Source organism: Mycteria americana, chromosome 1, assembly GCF_035582795.1.
Source record: "Mycteria americana isolate JAX WOST 10 ecotype Jacksonville Zoo and Gardens chromosome 1, USCA_MyAme_1.0, whole genome shotgun sequence".
Classification (NCBI taxonomy): Eukaryota; Metazoa; Chordata; class Aves; order Ciconiiformes; family Ciconiidae; genus Mycteria; species Mycteria americana.
The window spans coordinates 53,666,334-53,684,870 of record NC_134365.1 but is presented as its reverse complement, the minus strand read 5'-3'; the positions used below and the strand labels follow the sequence as shown (position 1 = coordinate 53,684,870).

General features: G+C 36.5%; 1 protein-coding gene across 3 annotated transcripts in view; it reads left to right on the top strand.

Annotated features, from left to right (window-relative positions):
* ANKS1B (ankyrin repeat and sterile alpha motif domain containing 1B) overlaps window positions 1-18,537 on the top strand; it is a 452,062-nt gene that overhangs the window by 59,822 nt on the left and 373,703 nt on the right. For all 3 annotated transcript variants that reach the window (XM_075497691.1, XM_075497704.1, XM_075497700.1), the window contains 3 exons: window positions 6,844-7,140; window positions 14,951-15,026; window positions 18,167-18,268. In XM_075497691.1, coding sequence (XP_075353806.1) covers window positions 6,844-7,140; window positions 14,951-15,026; window positions 18,167-18,268 — 475 coding nt within the window. The remainder of the gene's footprint in view (window positions 1-6,843; window positions 7,141-14,950; window positions 15,027-18,166; window positions 18,269-18,537) is intronic.

Sequence of the window (18,537 nt, the reverse complement as noted above, 5' to 3'; positions counted from 1 at the left end):
TGTTCCCCTCCCTCCCCTTAAATTAGAGACTATGTGGATGAATTTCCAAATTTCCCATGCAACTCTTACTATACCCATTTTAGAAGAAAAAAAATGTGCAGAGGCAATCTTTTTGATTTGAGCCGATTGCAGCAATAAATTTGAAGAAAACATTTATTCAAAGTAGTCAACCAAATTACAGAATTACTTTTTTATTTTGTTTCCACACAAGTAAAGGTGAATTTCAATGGGATTGTGTAGGTTTGATTTTGATTCACACTGGGTAATTTGTAGCAGAATTTTTCACAATAACTTTTACAAAAATTGTCCTTTTGAAAAAATATTACTATCTAAATCCAGGTATTCTTATAAATTATGGGACAATGGCATCTTTTTTTGTCATCATATTGTTCTTATATGGTAAAAATATTCATTAGAACATGTTCATAGGATCATAGAATCATAGAATGGTTTGAGTCAGAAGGGACCTTCAAAGATCATCTAGTCCAACCCCCTTGCCATGGACAGGGACATCTTTTACTAGATCAGGTTGCTCGAAGTCCTGTCCAACGTGACCTTGAACACTTCCAATGATGGAGCATCCACAACTTCCCTGGGCAACCTGTTCCAATGTCTTACCACCCTCATCATAGAAAAATGTCTTCCTTATATCCAACTCTACCCTCTTTCAGTTTAAAATCATTGCTCCTTGTCCTGTCACTACAGGCCCTGGTAAAAAGTCTCTCTCCATCTTTCTTATAAGCCCCCTTTCTATATTGAAAGGCTGTAATAAGGTCTCCCCGGAGCCTTCTCTTCTCCAGGCTGAACAACCCTAACTTCCTCAGTTGTTCTTCATAGGAGAGGTGTTCCAGGCCTCTGATCATTTTCGTGGCCCTCCTCTGGACCCGCTCTAACAGGTCCATGTCTTCCTTGTGGCTGGGGACCCCAGAGCTGGATGCAGTACTCCCGGTGGGGTCTTAGAATAGCAGAGTAGAGGGGGAGAATCACTTCCCTCAACCTGCTGGCCATGCTTCTTTTTATGCAGCTCAGGATAGGATTAGCTTTCTGGGCTGCAAGTGCACATTGCCAGCTTGTATCCACTTTTTCATCCACCAGTATCCCCAAATCCTTCTCTGCAGGGCTGCTCTTAATCATTTCATTACTGAGTCTGCACTGATATTGGGGATTGCCCTGACCCAGGTGCAGGACTTTGCACTTGGCCTTGTGGAACTTCATGAGGTTCACATGGGCCCATTTCTCAAGCCTGTCAATGTCCCTCTGGATGGCATCCCTTCCCTCTAGTGTATCAACTGCATCACTCAGCTTGGTGTCATCCACAGACGTGCTGAGGGTGCACTCAATCCCACTATCTGTGTCATTGAGGATGATATTAAATAGTGCTGGTCCCAGTACAGACCCTATGGGGACACCACTTGTTACTGGAATGTTCATTAGGGATTAGAATACAGAGGCTTAAACTGCCTTGAGAAGGAAAAAACAGAAGTGGAGCAGGGTAGCATGCAATAAAGAAAAAATTCAATCAGGAATGGTAGGTCTTAAAAAAAACCCAACAAAGTTAGAAAAACACATCCAGTGATAAAATATACAGCTTCTTTTAAATACCTAATAGGTATGAATTCTCAGGTTTCTAAATTTTTGAATGTAAGCAAAGTTGTGGATAATTTTTCATCTGTGTACAATTAAAGTTGTAGCAGAATGAAAAAGGAAAATATTTAGTCTTCTCTTAAATGCTTTGATTTTTAAATGAGTTTTGAAAACATATCTGGAAATATTAAGGATGCCTAAATTCTAATGCTTGGTTTTGTGTTTAAGAGAGTAATTGATAAAGAAATTTATGGGCTTTTTATTTCTTTCATGACTTTCAAATAGACAGGTTCATTGATGACATGTGATAAGAATGATGATGTCATTAGCTATTTTTCCACATAAACTGTAAAAATCTGTGCCCCAAGTAAAAACCCGTGCCCTTCCTCAAAGAGAATGCACAATAAAGTTACAATGTTGGTCCCAAGAGCTCTCCTCATTCTTGGTTTTGTTTAGGGTTTCTGTTGTAACATTGTTCAGCCTTTGCCATAGACATCCAGGAAAGCACTTTAATTCCCATTGGAATTAAATACAGTGACATGCTACTTGCTGAATCAATCAGGCAAACTTCCTTTTTTTTTTCAGAATTATTAACTTATATTGGTGGAACTTCTCGGGAAACTGCCTTCCTGTTTTAACAGATGAAGTAAGACCATCTTGAGATCATTCTTTTCTCTATCTTGGATATATGGTCTTGTTCAGTTACTTGGCATTGGGATTATGTGACAAAGAAATGTCTCAGTGATTTAGGAAGTCTCCCTTTTCAAGTTCATCATAAAAATGCTTAGATAATAAAGGAGTTGAGCATTCTTTGGAAAGGTCTGTAAAATCACTACTTGATAGTCATTATTGCTTGTACAGTACTTGCACGGACTTCAGGAGCTTTAAACTACAGAATTATGTGGTAAAAGTCCTAAATACATCCACTGTTTAATAGTGTCTTTACAAGGACCTACATAATATTCATGAGAGCCATTCATTCTCTTGGTATTTCCTGTACCTCTTCACTATCAGACTGCCAAGCTATAATGATTGTCTCTATAACGTATTTGTAATCTGTCCTCTAATGAACAGACCATAAGAGATGTTCTAGATTTTGCGGTGGCATGCATTCTCAGTAGCTAAATGATGTAGTACAGCCTGCAGTACTGACCAGATGCAATTTTGTGAAGGCACAATTCAGTTTTCAGCAACAGAAGTCTGAGTTCTGGCTGTACGTGGAAGAATTCAGAGAAAGGCTAGAAAATGTCAGGACCATGCCCATGAGGAGACCCATGTAACAAATAATGAAGAAGAAAATTACAAAAGGTTAAAAGCTGAATCATAAGATGCCTTCCTTATTTCTGAAAGAGGTCCATTGGGCCATATGAATAACTACTTGTTTAAAATATTATTAATTACAAATATTAGGGACTTCTGTTTTATACTATTGTTGCATAATACTGGTCTGCTCTTCTCTTTTTGTCTTATATTTTGTATGTCTTGGTTCTGATTTCTAGGTCGTTCTTTTTCTTGACTCATTCAGTCTTAGGATCTATCTTGCAGTTTCTAACATGTAAGAAGTATCTGAAATTTCTAAAAGCATTCTATTCTGTTTCTTCAGCACTAGATGCATTAATTAGCCCTTGGATATCAGATTTGGAGATGTAATCGCATAATGGTAACTTGCATGCAGACATTTGTTAACTGCTCACGGCAATGAGTGTTAGCGCATAAACTTTCTGTACTCCAGAAACAACTGTTTACATTTGGGACTGAAAATGTAGGCAATAGTACTAAATTATTATTAATTTCTTCAAGAATAATTTGTCATGTCTGTCAAATATTTCTTTGAAATAATAAGCTATTTTAGAGATATGAGGACAAACAGTACCTTTAAATCAATAGAGTTACACCTGGGTTAGCTTTGTCCGCCCAAAAGACAAGTCAGAAGTAACAGCGTTTTTGGGACCAACAAAATCTCATAACTTCAGCTCTTAAAATATCGTCATATGTTGGGGGTTTTTTTTATTCTTACTGTATGTCTTCTAAAAACAAATGCTGTAAGGAGGAAGTTCGTAACACTGACTGAGACATCCATGTCCATCTTTCCATGAGGGTTAAGAAGAGGAGGATAATGTTTCTTCCAGTCCAGGAAATACACTGTTATAGCCTCCTCCATCTTAGGGGTCTCTGGGAATGCTGAACCAACTGTGTCTGTCTGGTAGGCATTCCCTCCTTTCCTAAATTTGAAGATGGCAGACTCTGTCAAAACTTACTTAAGAACTCTATCCTCTCTCCTCAGTAAAAACTCTTGCTTTCGAGGTGATTTATTTTATGTAAGTAGTACTAAATTGTCATAGTGGATAAATTTAGAGGGCAGTTAAACAAGTTGTAATTCTCTCTTTTAAAGTTAAAAATCATTCTGTCTTTTATACCTGAATTGAGTTGATTAATTTACATTTTAAAGAGGGAAGGATGTTGTATTATTAAGTTTTAATTAAGTAGTACCTCTCAGCTCTGATAACACAACATATACAATGCCTGTTCTGACTGCATATGTAGGTAATTTAATTATCATGTTTGTCCAGGTTGGATTCTTCTATTTTATTTCAGTGATACCTAGTTCTTTTTAATTTTGAATCAGTTTAATTTGTCATTAACTGAAATATAGCTTTAATTTGGCAAATGCAAAGAAAGAGACCATACAAAAATGTTCACCAATGTTCATTTGTAAATAATAACATTTTGTTCAGATTTACAGATGCTTTTATGCACCATGCTGTTTTAAAATATACTTTTCTGTAAATATGCCCTTGCATGAAAATTCAATTGGATATTCTTTATTTAGAGGGAGCAAATTTCAGCAGCAGTGATTTGGCCTGGTTGGTCTCTATGTGTCTATATGTGTGGCTGAAATTTTGGCCAGTCACCACATTTTGAGAAAAAAGACATAGCCAATTTAATTTTTATGTTTCTCGGAAACTTTAATTAGAATACTTTTAAACTACAATATTAGACTATTGGCAAAAAATTCCAGATACTTTATATATTATCCAGAAATGCTTGAAAAAAAATCAAACATAAGCAGATATTGGATAGATAGATATATCTGTTTGACAATTGTATAGTAAACGTGTATTTTGCTATTTACCTCACAGAATGTGGATATAGTTACACATCTAATTTCTTTGTGTAACTATTTCCATTAGATATGTAAATACAGTAACTGTAGGCACAGATTACCATAATTGGCCATTTTATGTGCAATTATCTGATTTTCATACTTAATTGTGGTAATTGTACACAAAATTAGACTGCAATTGCCTGTACATCTATGCAGTTCTGTCCATGAAATATTGAAAGTCTAAAAATAAATTCTAATAAACTATGCTTGGATTTGTGGGTATACCACCGTAGATAAAAAAATTGCTTTTCCCAGTCCTGTATAGAGGATACATGAGAAGTCACTAGAGCACAAAAAGCATATCACAGGTAGCTGATAGATCATTGCAGCCATGTAGTATTGTGATAGTATGTATTTTAAGCTGGATTTATGGTCTGTGTAATAGAGAAATACCACATGGTGGTCTGAATGATGCACAATGATTCAAATACTTATTAGTCATCAAGCCATGTCTGCCAATGGAAACTTCTCACTTTCCACCTGGCTCTTCGTACTTTCCAGCTTCTGTCTTGCAGTTTAGCAAGAAACACATTCCAGTCTCTGGGATCTTGTGTGGTGTTGCAGACACCTGAAGAGTTTATCTGCAGCATTAATTTATCTGAACGTATTGATCTGTCTCTTCTGTCTCCTAGGTTCATCTGAATCATTTTAATTTACAAGAGAGATGAAAATGACAGCAATGTTGTTAAAACCACAAACCCAAGAGTTAAGTTCTTGATTCTAGAATTAGAAACACTGTTACCAAAAAGAAAAAAAAAGTTTCCCCCCTTTCTACCTTTCCAGATACTACTGTGCAGCATGGATTTTCTTATCCTAGCTAGCTTTTGAGTAAGAGGCCAAAGCCTCATTTCTCTGATTCTCTCACCCTTTCTGTCTTTCAAAAGACAAATCTTTTTTTCTATTTTTAGTTCTCTGTTGTCAGAAGTTTCTTCAGTTGTTTCCTTGAGAAATACAGCCTATGGATTCAGATTTATCTCTTCCTTTCTTTAGAATTATATTTCCACCCTTCTCCAGTATCTTTTATGAATTTACATTATTTTATTTCTTTATATGACACATGAGTTTATTGGCTTTCTACTTTTACAACATTTTAAAAACTCACAAAATTTTATAATTCATATATCAAAAGAGGCATTCAATGTACATACTTTTAAAATTAATAGTGTCTAGTCTATTTTAAGGCTTCATAGAGACTACCTAAGATATATTAATAATATAGATGGCATATAGAATTCAGAGAGCTCTATAAATTATTTCCTTCCTCTCTGCCTGAAGTTATTTGTCTGTTTGGGATTGCAAGTATACAGGCAGAACTGGAAGAAAACAATTAAAGAAGATACTGCTTATTCTCAGTATTTATTTATTATTAAGATTATTAAATAGTGTTTGGGGAAAGACTTGGGGGGCATTGCTTTATAAAGCAAAAACTTACTCAATCCACAGCATACAAATACTCATATGCCTTAAAATGCACATGTACATCTCCCTGGAGCCCTGCGAAGACTAGCTACTTACGTGATATGCTAAGACTTTCTAGTATCTACAGTTGCTATTTTGCCTTCATCCAAGCTTTGATTGTTGTCTTGATAGTAACTTTTATAGTGATATATGAAACTAGCCTTGTGCCTGATACATTTTCATTACCCAGTTTTTCTCTGTAATTTCACTACTCTAATAACAAACTGCTATGATTTAAAACCAGTTATGCTAAGAAGAGAGGCTTAAGATAATTGTCAGAGTATTTTCTAAGAGAAGGACTCAACTGTGATTTCAGGAAAAGTTGAATCAAGAAGGGTTACATATTTCGGCATATCATGAGCAACAAGGTTTTTTGGTACATGTTGTTAAAAATGGATTGGGAACAATGTGGACACATAGGGACCTGATCTGCTTGAGAGCCACAAAGCTGAAGTATTAATGTATTATTAGTAAAATTTTAGTGGAATCATTCTGAAATATTGGACGTACATTACTATACATTATATTGCAAACTCTGCCTGTGTAGTGACATCATGGAGGCAATTTATAGAAGCCGAGCAGTTCTATTGTGTGATTAAACATGAATTTCTGAAGCTTTTGTTTTGTTTTAACAGAACAATGAAAATGAAACAGCACTGCATTGTGCAGCTCAATATGGTCATTCAGAAGTAGTTGCTGTTCTGTTAGAAGAACTAACAGACCCTACAATAAGGAACAACAAACTAGAAACACCTCTGGATCTGGCAGCACTTTATGGACGTCTGCGTGTTGTAAAAATGATCATCAAAGCATATCCAAACCTGATGAACTGTAATACAAGAAAACACACTCCTTTGCATCTTGCTGCACGTAATGGCCACAAAGCTGTTGTACAGGTGCTTCTGGAGGCTGGAATGGATGTCAGCTGCCAAGTTAGTGTGCAATTTCTTTCTTCTCTTCTTCCCTTCCTCCTTTCTTCCTTTCTTTCCTTACTTTCCTTTATCATTAGAATATGATTCAAATGAAATAACTTACATTTTTTTCTTTTAAAATACACTTGCATTTACTTTGTTAGAGATGCTGCAAGGTGGTGTATAATACAGATTTATTTTTTATGACCCAAATGATGTGTTCAAAGGGATGACTCAAGAAAGATATGTGTCTTCAAAGCTGAGTGTATATTTTTATGTTGTTTTGAGACGTGTCGATACACAAATCATATCAACTGTTCATGTAGGTGTATATATATTTTTTTTTACAACATTGGCTTTAATGTTACTAAGCTGACTTGCTAAAGCTATGGCCCTTAATGGTCATAGCAAACTGAAACAATGTTTGACTGAGAACTCACTTTCCCAGGATTATCCCATTCTAAACCCAAAGTTACTAAGTAATAATAATTTTGATATTCTGCTTTTCTAAACACTTGTATAAATCTAAAAGAAAGTTCTATAGCAATACACTTTTGTAGCTACTGACTCCAACCTGTTAGCTGTTTGGTGCATTTAGTTCTGTGCACAGTAAATTACAATGGTGTAAAAGGGGCAACTTAAATAAAAGAGACATAGATGGAACAGATACAAGGTACAGCAGCAGTAAATTTTATGTCCAATTCTTTGTAGTTTAAAGTGTCCAAGCCTTTTAACTGCAGAGGACCTGATTCTGTTACATGTGAAGTCTTGTCTGAGTCTTGTGATTTCTCTTGTTTTGATTGACAGCACTGTATTTGAGTTTAAAGTGTATTTTATCTTCAGATTTAAAGTAGCCTTCTTACTGTCTGAGTATATATAATATACTTTGAATTAAGGTTGTTTCAGCTTTATTTCTATTTTCAGATCAACCAAACAAACAAACATAATTATATCTATTTTAGAGTCACATCCAGGCATTCTTTACCAATAGATGATTTAATAAATCTTGTGAACTTTGCCTAAACTTTGACTAAGTTTTATAACCATTTTAAGCTTTAGGTGCATTTAATCAAACACCTTTGTACACATAATTCCCTTTTATACAGAAAGATTGCACCTGGATTCCACGCACTTTTATAATTTCTGGATTCTTCCATCAAGGTCAAGTTTTTCATCTTTTGAGGAAAAGAATGTGAAATGGGAAAGAAAAGATAGATTTAAAAAAAAAAACAACAAAGCAAACCAGAAAATTTTAACATATTTTAAGATTAAAAATTGATATTCTCAAATGCCTTCGAAATGAAAATGTGGTAAAATTGTTTTGCTACTTTTATTAGCTCTAGTATCTTTTGAGTTAGCATTGTTACTTGCTTCAAACTATTTCAAACTCAAACACTTTTTTTTCCTGTGGTTTGCTTACTTGTGTATTTGCCTACCATTATACTTCTAATTTAATTTGCTTTTGATTTTCTTTACTAGAAAGTGATACACTTGTAAAGGTTAATACAAGCAGCTCTTTTGTTTCAGCTGTCCTTTACTATGACTACATCTTCAGTAATTTAGAAAAGTTTAACGCTAAAGCAACACATAACAGAACCCTTGAATACATGTTTCTGAATGTATAATTTCTCTTCTATCTCTAGCAAATGAATGAGGAAAAAGTCAGAAAGAAACTGAACTGATGCCTGAATTGATGCTTAAGAAATAGGATAATTGAAGAAAAATAGTCTCTGTCATGGCAACTTACAAACTGATGGTTACATGAGGGCTGAATATTACACAATGCTTTTATGAAATGTGTTCTTCCTCTTATGTAATCTAGATAATTTTAGCACTACTGTGAATTCTCCTAAGCCATTTCTATCTATAGCTATACCAAAAGTTTTTTGCCGGTCTTTAAAAAATATAGTGGTTGCAAATTTTGTACAATCTTCTGTTAAGAAATGAGAGATTCTTTTAGTAATGGTGATCTGTTTGCCATCTACACTAAAATTCTAGGACTTTTTTTCTTTTTTTTTTTTTAATTCTAATTTGTTTTAAGTAATTTATATTCTTATTTTTCTTAGTTATTCTTAGGCAGGGGGGATTATTTTATTTTTTATTTTATTTTATTTTTTGCACTGGGTAATCTTGTTTCTTCTGTGTTTGTCCTACTTGCCATAAGGAAATATCATGTATTTATTTTCTCACCAGTATACATATTCCCCATCAATATGTTCCTTTTCATTCAGCATCTTAGCATATTGGCAAGTTGGCTCTGTACATATTGTTAACTTATTACTTCTATAACCTCTGAAAAATTCTTTGTTGATGATTACTGGCAGCTTATTAAACTGAGCAGAGCATACAATATCAGCCTGTTACTTAAAACTGAACTCAGCTCTTTTATTATTAATTAAATTGCTCTGCATCACTGATTGGGAAAGAACAATATACAAAGTATAATCCCATGTGGTAAATAAAACTGTACACATTCATACACGTTAAATAAATTCAGCTTATCAGCAGTAAAGAGCTCTCAGAATGTTGAGAGACAATTATAGAAGTAGCCTATCTGCTATCACTCTGTAATTGTACATATTTATTTGTTTAAATGGGAAGTTTACTTTAGCCATGTTATCTTTCTCTTCTGTACTCCCTGAGCACTTTTAATCATAGCAAATATTTGGACTAATAATAGACAGCATTTAATTTTTGATTGAATTAATCACACATTTTATTCATTTCCCAGGTCTATCCAATATCCTTCAATCTGAAATTATTTAGAAGTGGGCAATACAAATCTGCTTCATCTCTTTATGCTTTGAAGTTTTCATTTAAATTGAAACATATGAAAAATACACAGGTTTTGGGTGAGTGATAGATTTTGGGCCCTCAGTAAAATAAGATACTGCACAGTTCAGTGTGTTTCATGTAAACAGTAATTTTATAATTGTAAATACCTTAAAAACTTGGCCCCTTCTGCTTATCCAACTTTTATCTATCCCTATTTGCCTTCCCTGTCTGTTCCAGTAATGATGGCAATTTCTATTGCTTATCACTGTAGTTCTTCTGCAAAGAGCTATGCCCCTTCCTTTTTGCTGTCACTATGTATGGAGAATATTCCGTGAATCAATTTGCAAAGCTACCATTCCGTCCTTCAGATTATGTCTGAAATCCATATCAAAACTATAGTAAACTGCCTATGAATAAGGACTAGACAAATGACCTAATTACAAGCTCTTGCATATTTACATGGTTAAAAAAATCACTAATTAATAAAACCCTTGATGCTTTTATGTGAGCCTGCAAGTTGATTTGTGTATCCTGGTGTTCCTACTGACAATGTCCTTCTATCCTTGCTTGCTTTGTGTGTCCAGCTGGGACATTGTACCTGTATTTAGCTATAAGCTACTTGGGGCAGGGATGATTTTATTATATACTTAGCACAATTTGTGCTATAGTTCTCTATATTTGATATACAGAAAACGTATGCCAGGGAATCAATATATAATCCATTGATGCAAACTCAAGCACACTTTAGTTCACTGAGTTAATGAAAAAATACCAGCATTTTTTGCATTAAATATCACTGTGGAAGAATTTCCAAATATAATGGTAGTGTTCACTTTGCCAGGAAATTATGATCCAAGGCAATGAAAGCTGCAGGAAGTAAAGCAGTCATTATTGTCTATAAGTTTTATTGTCTTAAGTTTGCTGGCTGTAGTATAGACAAGAGTATATTAGTGCATGGGTACACCATTATAAATGAAAAAGATCTACCTAAAAACTCTAGCACATCTCAAATAATATATAGAAATTATTTGCAACTACATTTTTTAATCCTTCCAATTTGTGTAATGTGCTCTATTGCACCAGAAAAAAAACCCCCAACATTATTTCTGTCTTCAAGTAGTAGTCCACATGTACATTTACAAAGAGATATATATCTACTCAGCCAGTCCTCTGAGTTTCTCTTGGCCGTGTTCATCCTGAAGCTCAGGATTTTCCTTATGTTAAAATGGAGTTTGGTAACTGAATTATCTGGTAACAAGGACATTTCTGCCTTCTGGACAGTTTTTGGGTCAAGGGATCTGATTCACTCGTTAGTTATTCACTATTATCATGAAATCCTGCCTAGAGCTTTTAAGATTTACGTCAGCATTCATCTTCGTGACATCTCATGCAGGATTACACATCTGCATCTTACAAGTGTGCTTTCAATCTCTGTATTCCCAGACTGATTTTCTTTCAGTTTTTTGGTAATATTTCCCCTCTTGCTCAGAAAATCACCTATATAATGGACAGATCAGTCCACTGTTTATATGCTGTGCCTTTCAAAGTCCTCTTTCAAACAGACTGTAATATATACCTCATTTCTGGGATATGGCATTCATTAGCACTGTCTGATAGCTTGGAGTTGTAAAGGAAAGACTGCCCCAGAATTCAGTACAGTGCAGAATGCCTGTAAAGCATTTCAGGATCATGTTCAGATATGACAGGAAATATCACGGTAGAATAGACCAAGAAGTGAGAAAGTATAAAATGAAAAAACTGGCATTTGGCTTTGGATTCCTTTCCCAACACTATGAATTGCGTATGTAGGTGGCTTAAGTTTCTCTACTCCCTTTATGCATAGCAGAGCTTTGGTTCTTTGTTACGGAACTATCTTCTGGCTCTCAAGCTGCCCCCAGATAGATTTTTTTGCCTTAGATATCTACAGGAAATTTCCTCTTCTCATGTTAGTTTTCATTCAATTTCTTATGAGATGTATGCTTTCATCAAGGAAAATATTACTTGCCTTTCCTCCAGTGGGGAATTTTGATCAATAGAAAGGACTGCTGCCGGTTCTGACAATTATCGTATCCAGGATCTTTTCCACCCCTTAACTGAGGAGTCTGAGGATAGATCCTCTTCCTTGTCTTCAAACCTGTTGATTCAGCATGCCAGAACATTAATCTTTCTTAGTCTTAGATCATGTCACAGCAATGGATTCTAGATAGCTGTTGTCACTAAAGTATGTCCATTTTTTCCATTAAAAAGATTCCTTATTAATATTAATACAGAATGATCTCTACAATTTTAGTCCAGGTGCAGCTGGTTCCCATCTCTACAGTTCATCCTCAGTAGGACTAAAATTTAGTGCTCAGGCCTCCTATAACATTTGAACCTCTGTGGATATCACTGTTGGTGTATACATCACTAATTATTATCTTTGGCAGAATCACTGAATGGCTGAGGTTGGAAGGTAACTCGGAGGACATCTGGTCCATCCCCCTGTTCAAGCAGGGTCACCTAGAACAGGTTGCCCAGGACCATGTCCAGACAGCTTTTGAATATCTCCAAGGACTGAGACTCTACAACCTTCCTGGGCAACCTGTGCCAGGGCTCAGTCACCTACACAGCAAAAAATGTTTCCTTATGTTCAACAGAACCTCCTGTGGTTCATGTTTTCCCCATTACCTCTTCTGTCACTGGACACCACTAAGCCTGGCTGTTTTCTTTACACCCTCCCTTCAGATATTTGTACACATTGATGAGATCCCTTGTGAGCTCTTGTCTAGGCTAAACAGTCCCAGCTCTCTCAGCCTTTCCTCATAGGAGAGATGCTCCAGTCTCTTAATCATCTTAGTGACTCTCTCCAGTAGCTCCATATCTATCTTGTAGTGGGGAGCCCAGAACTGGACAGAGTACTCCAGGTGTGGCCTCACCAATGGTGAATAGAAGGGAAGGTCACCTCCCTTGACCTGCTGGCAACACCTCCCTCCTCCTAGTGCAGCCCAAGATACTGTTAGCTTTTTTGCTGCAAGGACACATTGCTGGCGCATGTTCAAATATGACATAATAGGTTCAACTTTAGTGAATATGTTCAAATATGAGAGACACATTCCTCTTTTCTCAAAACAGTGAGTGATCAATTGTGATTGAGCCTCTATTTTGCTGTTGTTCTCTGGCAGGTTACCGTGCCAAACTTCTCCCCATTGTTGCTTTTGAATTTCACCACTTGTCTTTGCAAAGTCAAATATTTTGGGAGTCAAAGCTGTACTTCACATCCTTGATGACGGGGAACTCTATGTTAGTAGTACCAGGTCCACCCAATAGTCTTGAGGTTTATTCATGTCAGTAAGTGACCAATCCGAAGGAAATGCCATAGCCACACAAATACCAAAGAGGATAATAGGCTTGTCAAAGCCTTTTTCAAGATTGCTGATGTCAAGCCTTTTTCAGCAATCAGACCTATAGCTATCAGTGACTTTTCTGAGAACTGTTTTCATTCCCAGAAATTTCTGAGCTGCACCTTAAGCTCTGCATGTACCTTTGTGGTTGCATTATGTCATTGCAGAGTTATCCAGTGTTAAAGTCAATTGCAGTTACTGGAAAACTCCTGTAGACATTGTTTGAGTAAAGGATTCTGAAACCATCTCTAATTAAATCTGAATATTTAGTCTTCTTGTTCAGAATAAGTCTGTGAATGTTCATCTGGATTGCTTCTGAAAATGGAAAGATTAGAAATTGTTTTGAGATATGTATTTCATGTGTATATTCTCTTAGTGACTTCCTTCTCCTCTCCATTATACTGTAAATATACCTGATGTGCTGGATGTAAATGACATTGGGCATGCTCTACTTTATACGTCCATGTACTAAGTATGAAGAAAGATAACAAGTGAGTGTTCCTCTTAGGGACAAAACAAAGAGTTTTCAGGCTCAATTGGTAGGACATATGTACACTTACTGTGTGCTCATGTCCCATCTCAGGATCTCTGATTATTTCTAAATAACCTGTCATTGCATCGCTGTAACACTGGTGCATTCCGATACAGCTACTAAATAATGAATCACTATTTTATTTCAGAGTTAATTTTTCTGTGTCTTTAAAGTCTTTCCACCATAGCAAGCATGACAATGGTACATTTGAATAAAATATAGAAAAAACAAATTCAAGTCGTACAACGTTTAGTATTTGTCCACAAATAAAAAACACTCAAAATCTAATTTACTATAAAAAAAAAAAAGATGAGCCAGAGATTCAGTGAGATCTAGTAGTGCTTTAGCTAGTGCTAATGCTATTGTATGGAAAGGCAGTCTGTTCAGATTTTTCAGGAACAGGCAGCAGTATAAAATACTAAGAAAAGTAGCTTGTTAAGAGAGGTAGTTTGTTTTTCAGTAGTGTAAATTTTATTTGAGCAAAAGTCCATTCACAGATAATTTTATGTCACACAAATCTGCAAAATCAGGTTCACAGACATCTAAGGTAGAATTTAAATGATATAAACATAGACATCTAATGCTGTTGGAGGTGCCTTAGGGTATCCAGAACATCTGTATGGCGTAGATATGATGCAGATCAAATGTGAGCATCAACTGGAACATCAGCTGGAGGCCAGGTGGGATATCCTAGGGCATCTCGCACTGTACAACTGAATTGACCTTCTAGGGTGTGATCTAGTTTCAGATTAAAAGACCTAAGTGTAGATGTCCACATGTAAACTGGCTGACTGCTGAACAGCTGTGTTCTACTGATGGTATTGACTAGATTTTCATTGCCTATAATAGGAGTTTAGAAATTTTACACAAATGCGGGCTTGTTAATTGAGAGTTGTATTACATCCCTACTATATTTTCTTATATAGTTATTAATTTTTATAGTAGAACTGACAGCATTTATGTTGTTATCTTGAATAATAAAAAAAAAATTATGGTAGTATTTGTTCTTGCCCATTCAATGTTTTTTATGTGTAGATAAAATAGAGGGGAAAAAAAATACTTCTTTTCTAAATGTATTCTTTTCAAAAGGATTAATTGGTATTTTAATTTGCATTTTAAATGTCACAATATTTTTTTTTTCTAGACAGAAAAAGGGAGCGCACTTCATGAAGCAGCCCTATTTGGAAAGGTGGAGGTAGTACGCATTTTGCTTGAAACAGGTAAATCTAATTTACAGGAAACACTGAACAAATATCCTTAATATTCCTAATCTGGTGTATGGCTCTTCAAGTTTTGCTTATACAAATTACTGTTATCTTTCTCAGCCTTTGCAAATCTAATCACATGTACCTCTCCTTAAAACAATGTTCTTTTAGAATAAGAAATTACTATACACAGAGAACAAAAGGAATGTTTTCACTAAGACTCAGAAATTCCATATATGACTCAGTGTATGCCACTGTATTCTGAGAATAAATGTATTCTGAGAACAAAATGGCTACATAAAATTTTATTATTCATTCTGAAAGACAGCCAAGTATATTTTTTGATCTAGAGGCCAGAAGACTCATGTTCACATTCATCTCCTTCACTTAGCTATTCCTAACAAACACACCATTCTGCTTGGTCCTTCATTTCCTGGATAAATTTTGAGTGCCTATGAAGAAAGGGGAAGGCACTGTGTCTCCGAGAATTGCATTTGTCCTGAAAGGACGGGAAAACAGGGATATAGAGTCCCAACAAACCCATCTATTACATAATAAGAGTTTTGGAATTGTTGCAGGTAAATTACTCATCTTAACAACTGTCTTCTCAGATAAATGAGAAGACCAATGAAAATGAAAATATCTAGAAATTACTTCTCTGAGATACATGAACTTCCATTACACTGAGGGATCTCATTGATCTTTATTATCAGTGCTTGTGGGGTTATATATTGCAAAAGAAGGTATTTCCTACTCACAGCTCCTCATCTGAATCTCAGCTAGTGCATACCTGATCTGAGATCTGTTTTCAGAAAAAAGGTCCTTTCAAGATGCTTTCCTGTTTGGACAAATAAGAAGGAGGCAGAAGGGGGCAGAAAGGGATCTTCACCTGCCCTCAAAAAGGCAGGGCCTTTCTATATTCATTCACCTAAAAGAGGAAGGACTGGAGAACCTCACACTAACATAGGAAGCCCTTAGACCACAGATAAAGAATACCTCTTATAGATTAGTACACATTATAGCCTCTGCCAGAGTACAATTGTACAAGGCAGTGGAGTAGAATCTTCACTATGAACTCCTTGAACCCCAAATGCTTTGCACTTCTGCAACACTCCCGACCATCTGCCTTTTTTATCTAACAATCCCCTTTTCTCTAATTCTGCTTCAAAAAAGATTCAGCAGATGTTATGAGTAGCTACTGCAAAGGAAAGGTGTAAGTTGGTGTCTCTGGCCTCTGAAAATTGGCTGCCACTGCTAATTAGCCCAGCAATATTTTGGATTTATTTTCAGTGAGAAAACAAATATCTCTTTCTCACAAAACAAATTAGGAAACTCTCCATCAGGTCAGGAAATTACAAGAACTGAAGCCTTTTCTGGTGAGCAGAGAAATCCTTCCATGCTTCCAGAATGTCTATATAAATCCTGCTTCCTCTGATTTCCTCTATTCAGTGTCCCAAGAAGAATCTCGTTCCTTAGGACCTTTCATGCCTTTACTTTTTATGAAAGTACATCTAAACTAAAAAACAACTTCATTCTTCTACCATAAGGCAAACATTTCCAAAGTAGCCCCTACAAGACAAAGGTGGAGAGTCATGCAGTATCATAGAATCATAGAATCATAGAATGCTTTGGATTGGAAGGGACCTTTATAGGTCATCTAGTCCAACCCCCCTGCAAGAGCAGGGACATCTCTAACTAGATCAGGTTGCTCAGAGCCCCGTCCAGCCTGACCTTGAATGTTTCCAGGGATGGGGCCTCCACTACCTCTCTGGGCAACCTGTTCCAGTGTTTCACCACCCTCATTGTAAAAAATTTCTTTCTTAAATCCAGTCTAAATCTGCCCTCCCTTAGTTTAAAACCATTGCTCCTTGTCCTGTCACAACAGGCCTTGCTAAAAAGTCTGTCCCCGTCTTTCCTATAGGCCCCCTTTAAGTACTGGAAGGCTGCTATAAGGTCTCCCTGCAGCCTCCTCTTCTCCAGGCTGAGCAACCCCAACTCTCGCAGCCTTGCCCTCATAGGAGAGGCGTTCCATCCCTCTGATCATTTTTGTGGCCCTCCTCTGGACCCACTCCAACAGCTCCATGTCCTTCTTGTGCTGAGGGCTCCAGAGCTGGAGGCAGTACTCCAGGTGGGGTCTCACCAGAGTGGAGCAGAGGGGCAGAATCACCTCCCTCGACCTGCTGGCCACGCTGCTTTTGATGCAGCCCAGGATACGGTTGGCCTTCTGGGCTGCGAGCGCACATTGTTGGCTCATGTTCAGCTTTTCATCCATCAGTACCCCCAAGTCCTTTTCCGCAGGGCTGCTCTTGATCACATCATCCCCCAGCCTGTATTGAAACCGAGGATTGCCCCGACCCAGGTGCAGGACCGTGCACTTGGCCTTGTTGAACCTTATGAGGTTCACACAGGCCCACTTCTCCAGCTTGTCCAGGTCCCTCTGGATGACATTCCATCCTTCTGGCGTGTCAGCTGCACCACTCAGCTTGTGTCATGTACAACAGGTTGTCTGAGCCCTGTCCAGGATAAGCCTCAAACTTATTTATGGTTACGTTCACAGTTTGAGCCAAACACTTTGTCAACAGTCTGAACAGTCTGCAAGGAAATGCTTTGGCTATTCACACAGCCCTTATACTATATATGGGTATTTCAGTCTACTCGGAGCATGAATTTTGAATATGTCGCCATGAAGTACGAAACTTTTAAGGTTAATAACTTTTTCAGTATTGCTCCCAAAACACGTACTGGTTCTATGGACTAGAAAATCCCCAATGAATCAGAGCAGCTGGGGAGAATTAGAATCCAGGAATGTAGGAAAAACATTCAGAGAAGTTCCTGATTTTGTAAAATATTTTCAGGATGGCTGTTTCTTAGGGACAGTCTGTTAAAATAATCCCAAGTTTGGCTTAAGAAGCTTACTTTATATCCCCATGAGTTACAGAAATATGAAAACAATCCATGTCAGCATGTGAATTTTAAGCTACTCAAGCTTTAAAGAGAAATGGATGCTGTACTTCAACTATAACACAGCTGTTTATCTGCTACAGTTGTTAAACTGCTTGCATTCAATTTGCCAGATAATTGAGTCTGATATACCACATTTATAGTCAGAAGTACTTGGGGTTAAAAATTCCACCACAGATCATTTTCTTTTTCAGGAATTGATACCAACATAAAGGACAGTTTGGGTAGAACAGTTTTAGATATTCTTAAAGAACATCCATCTCAGCAGTCACTCCAAATTGCAGCTCTACTTCAAGGTAAGTCATATTCAGTTACACATTTGTTAGAGACAAATCAGAATAGCATGGAGGAATATTAAGATATATAGTAATTTCTACTCTTTAAATATTTCATTATACAAAAGAGTAGTCTTTTGAATTAAAAAGACAAAATTCTTTTTTGCTAGATACATAAAAAAGTGGTTGAATATCTGAATTTCAGAGTAAACGCTTTCTTTTTTTCTGACAATAGACATTAGCATGGTGTGTCACTTATAGTTACTCTTTGTATATACTTCATTACAAAA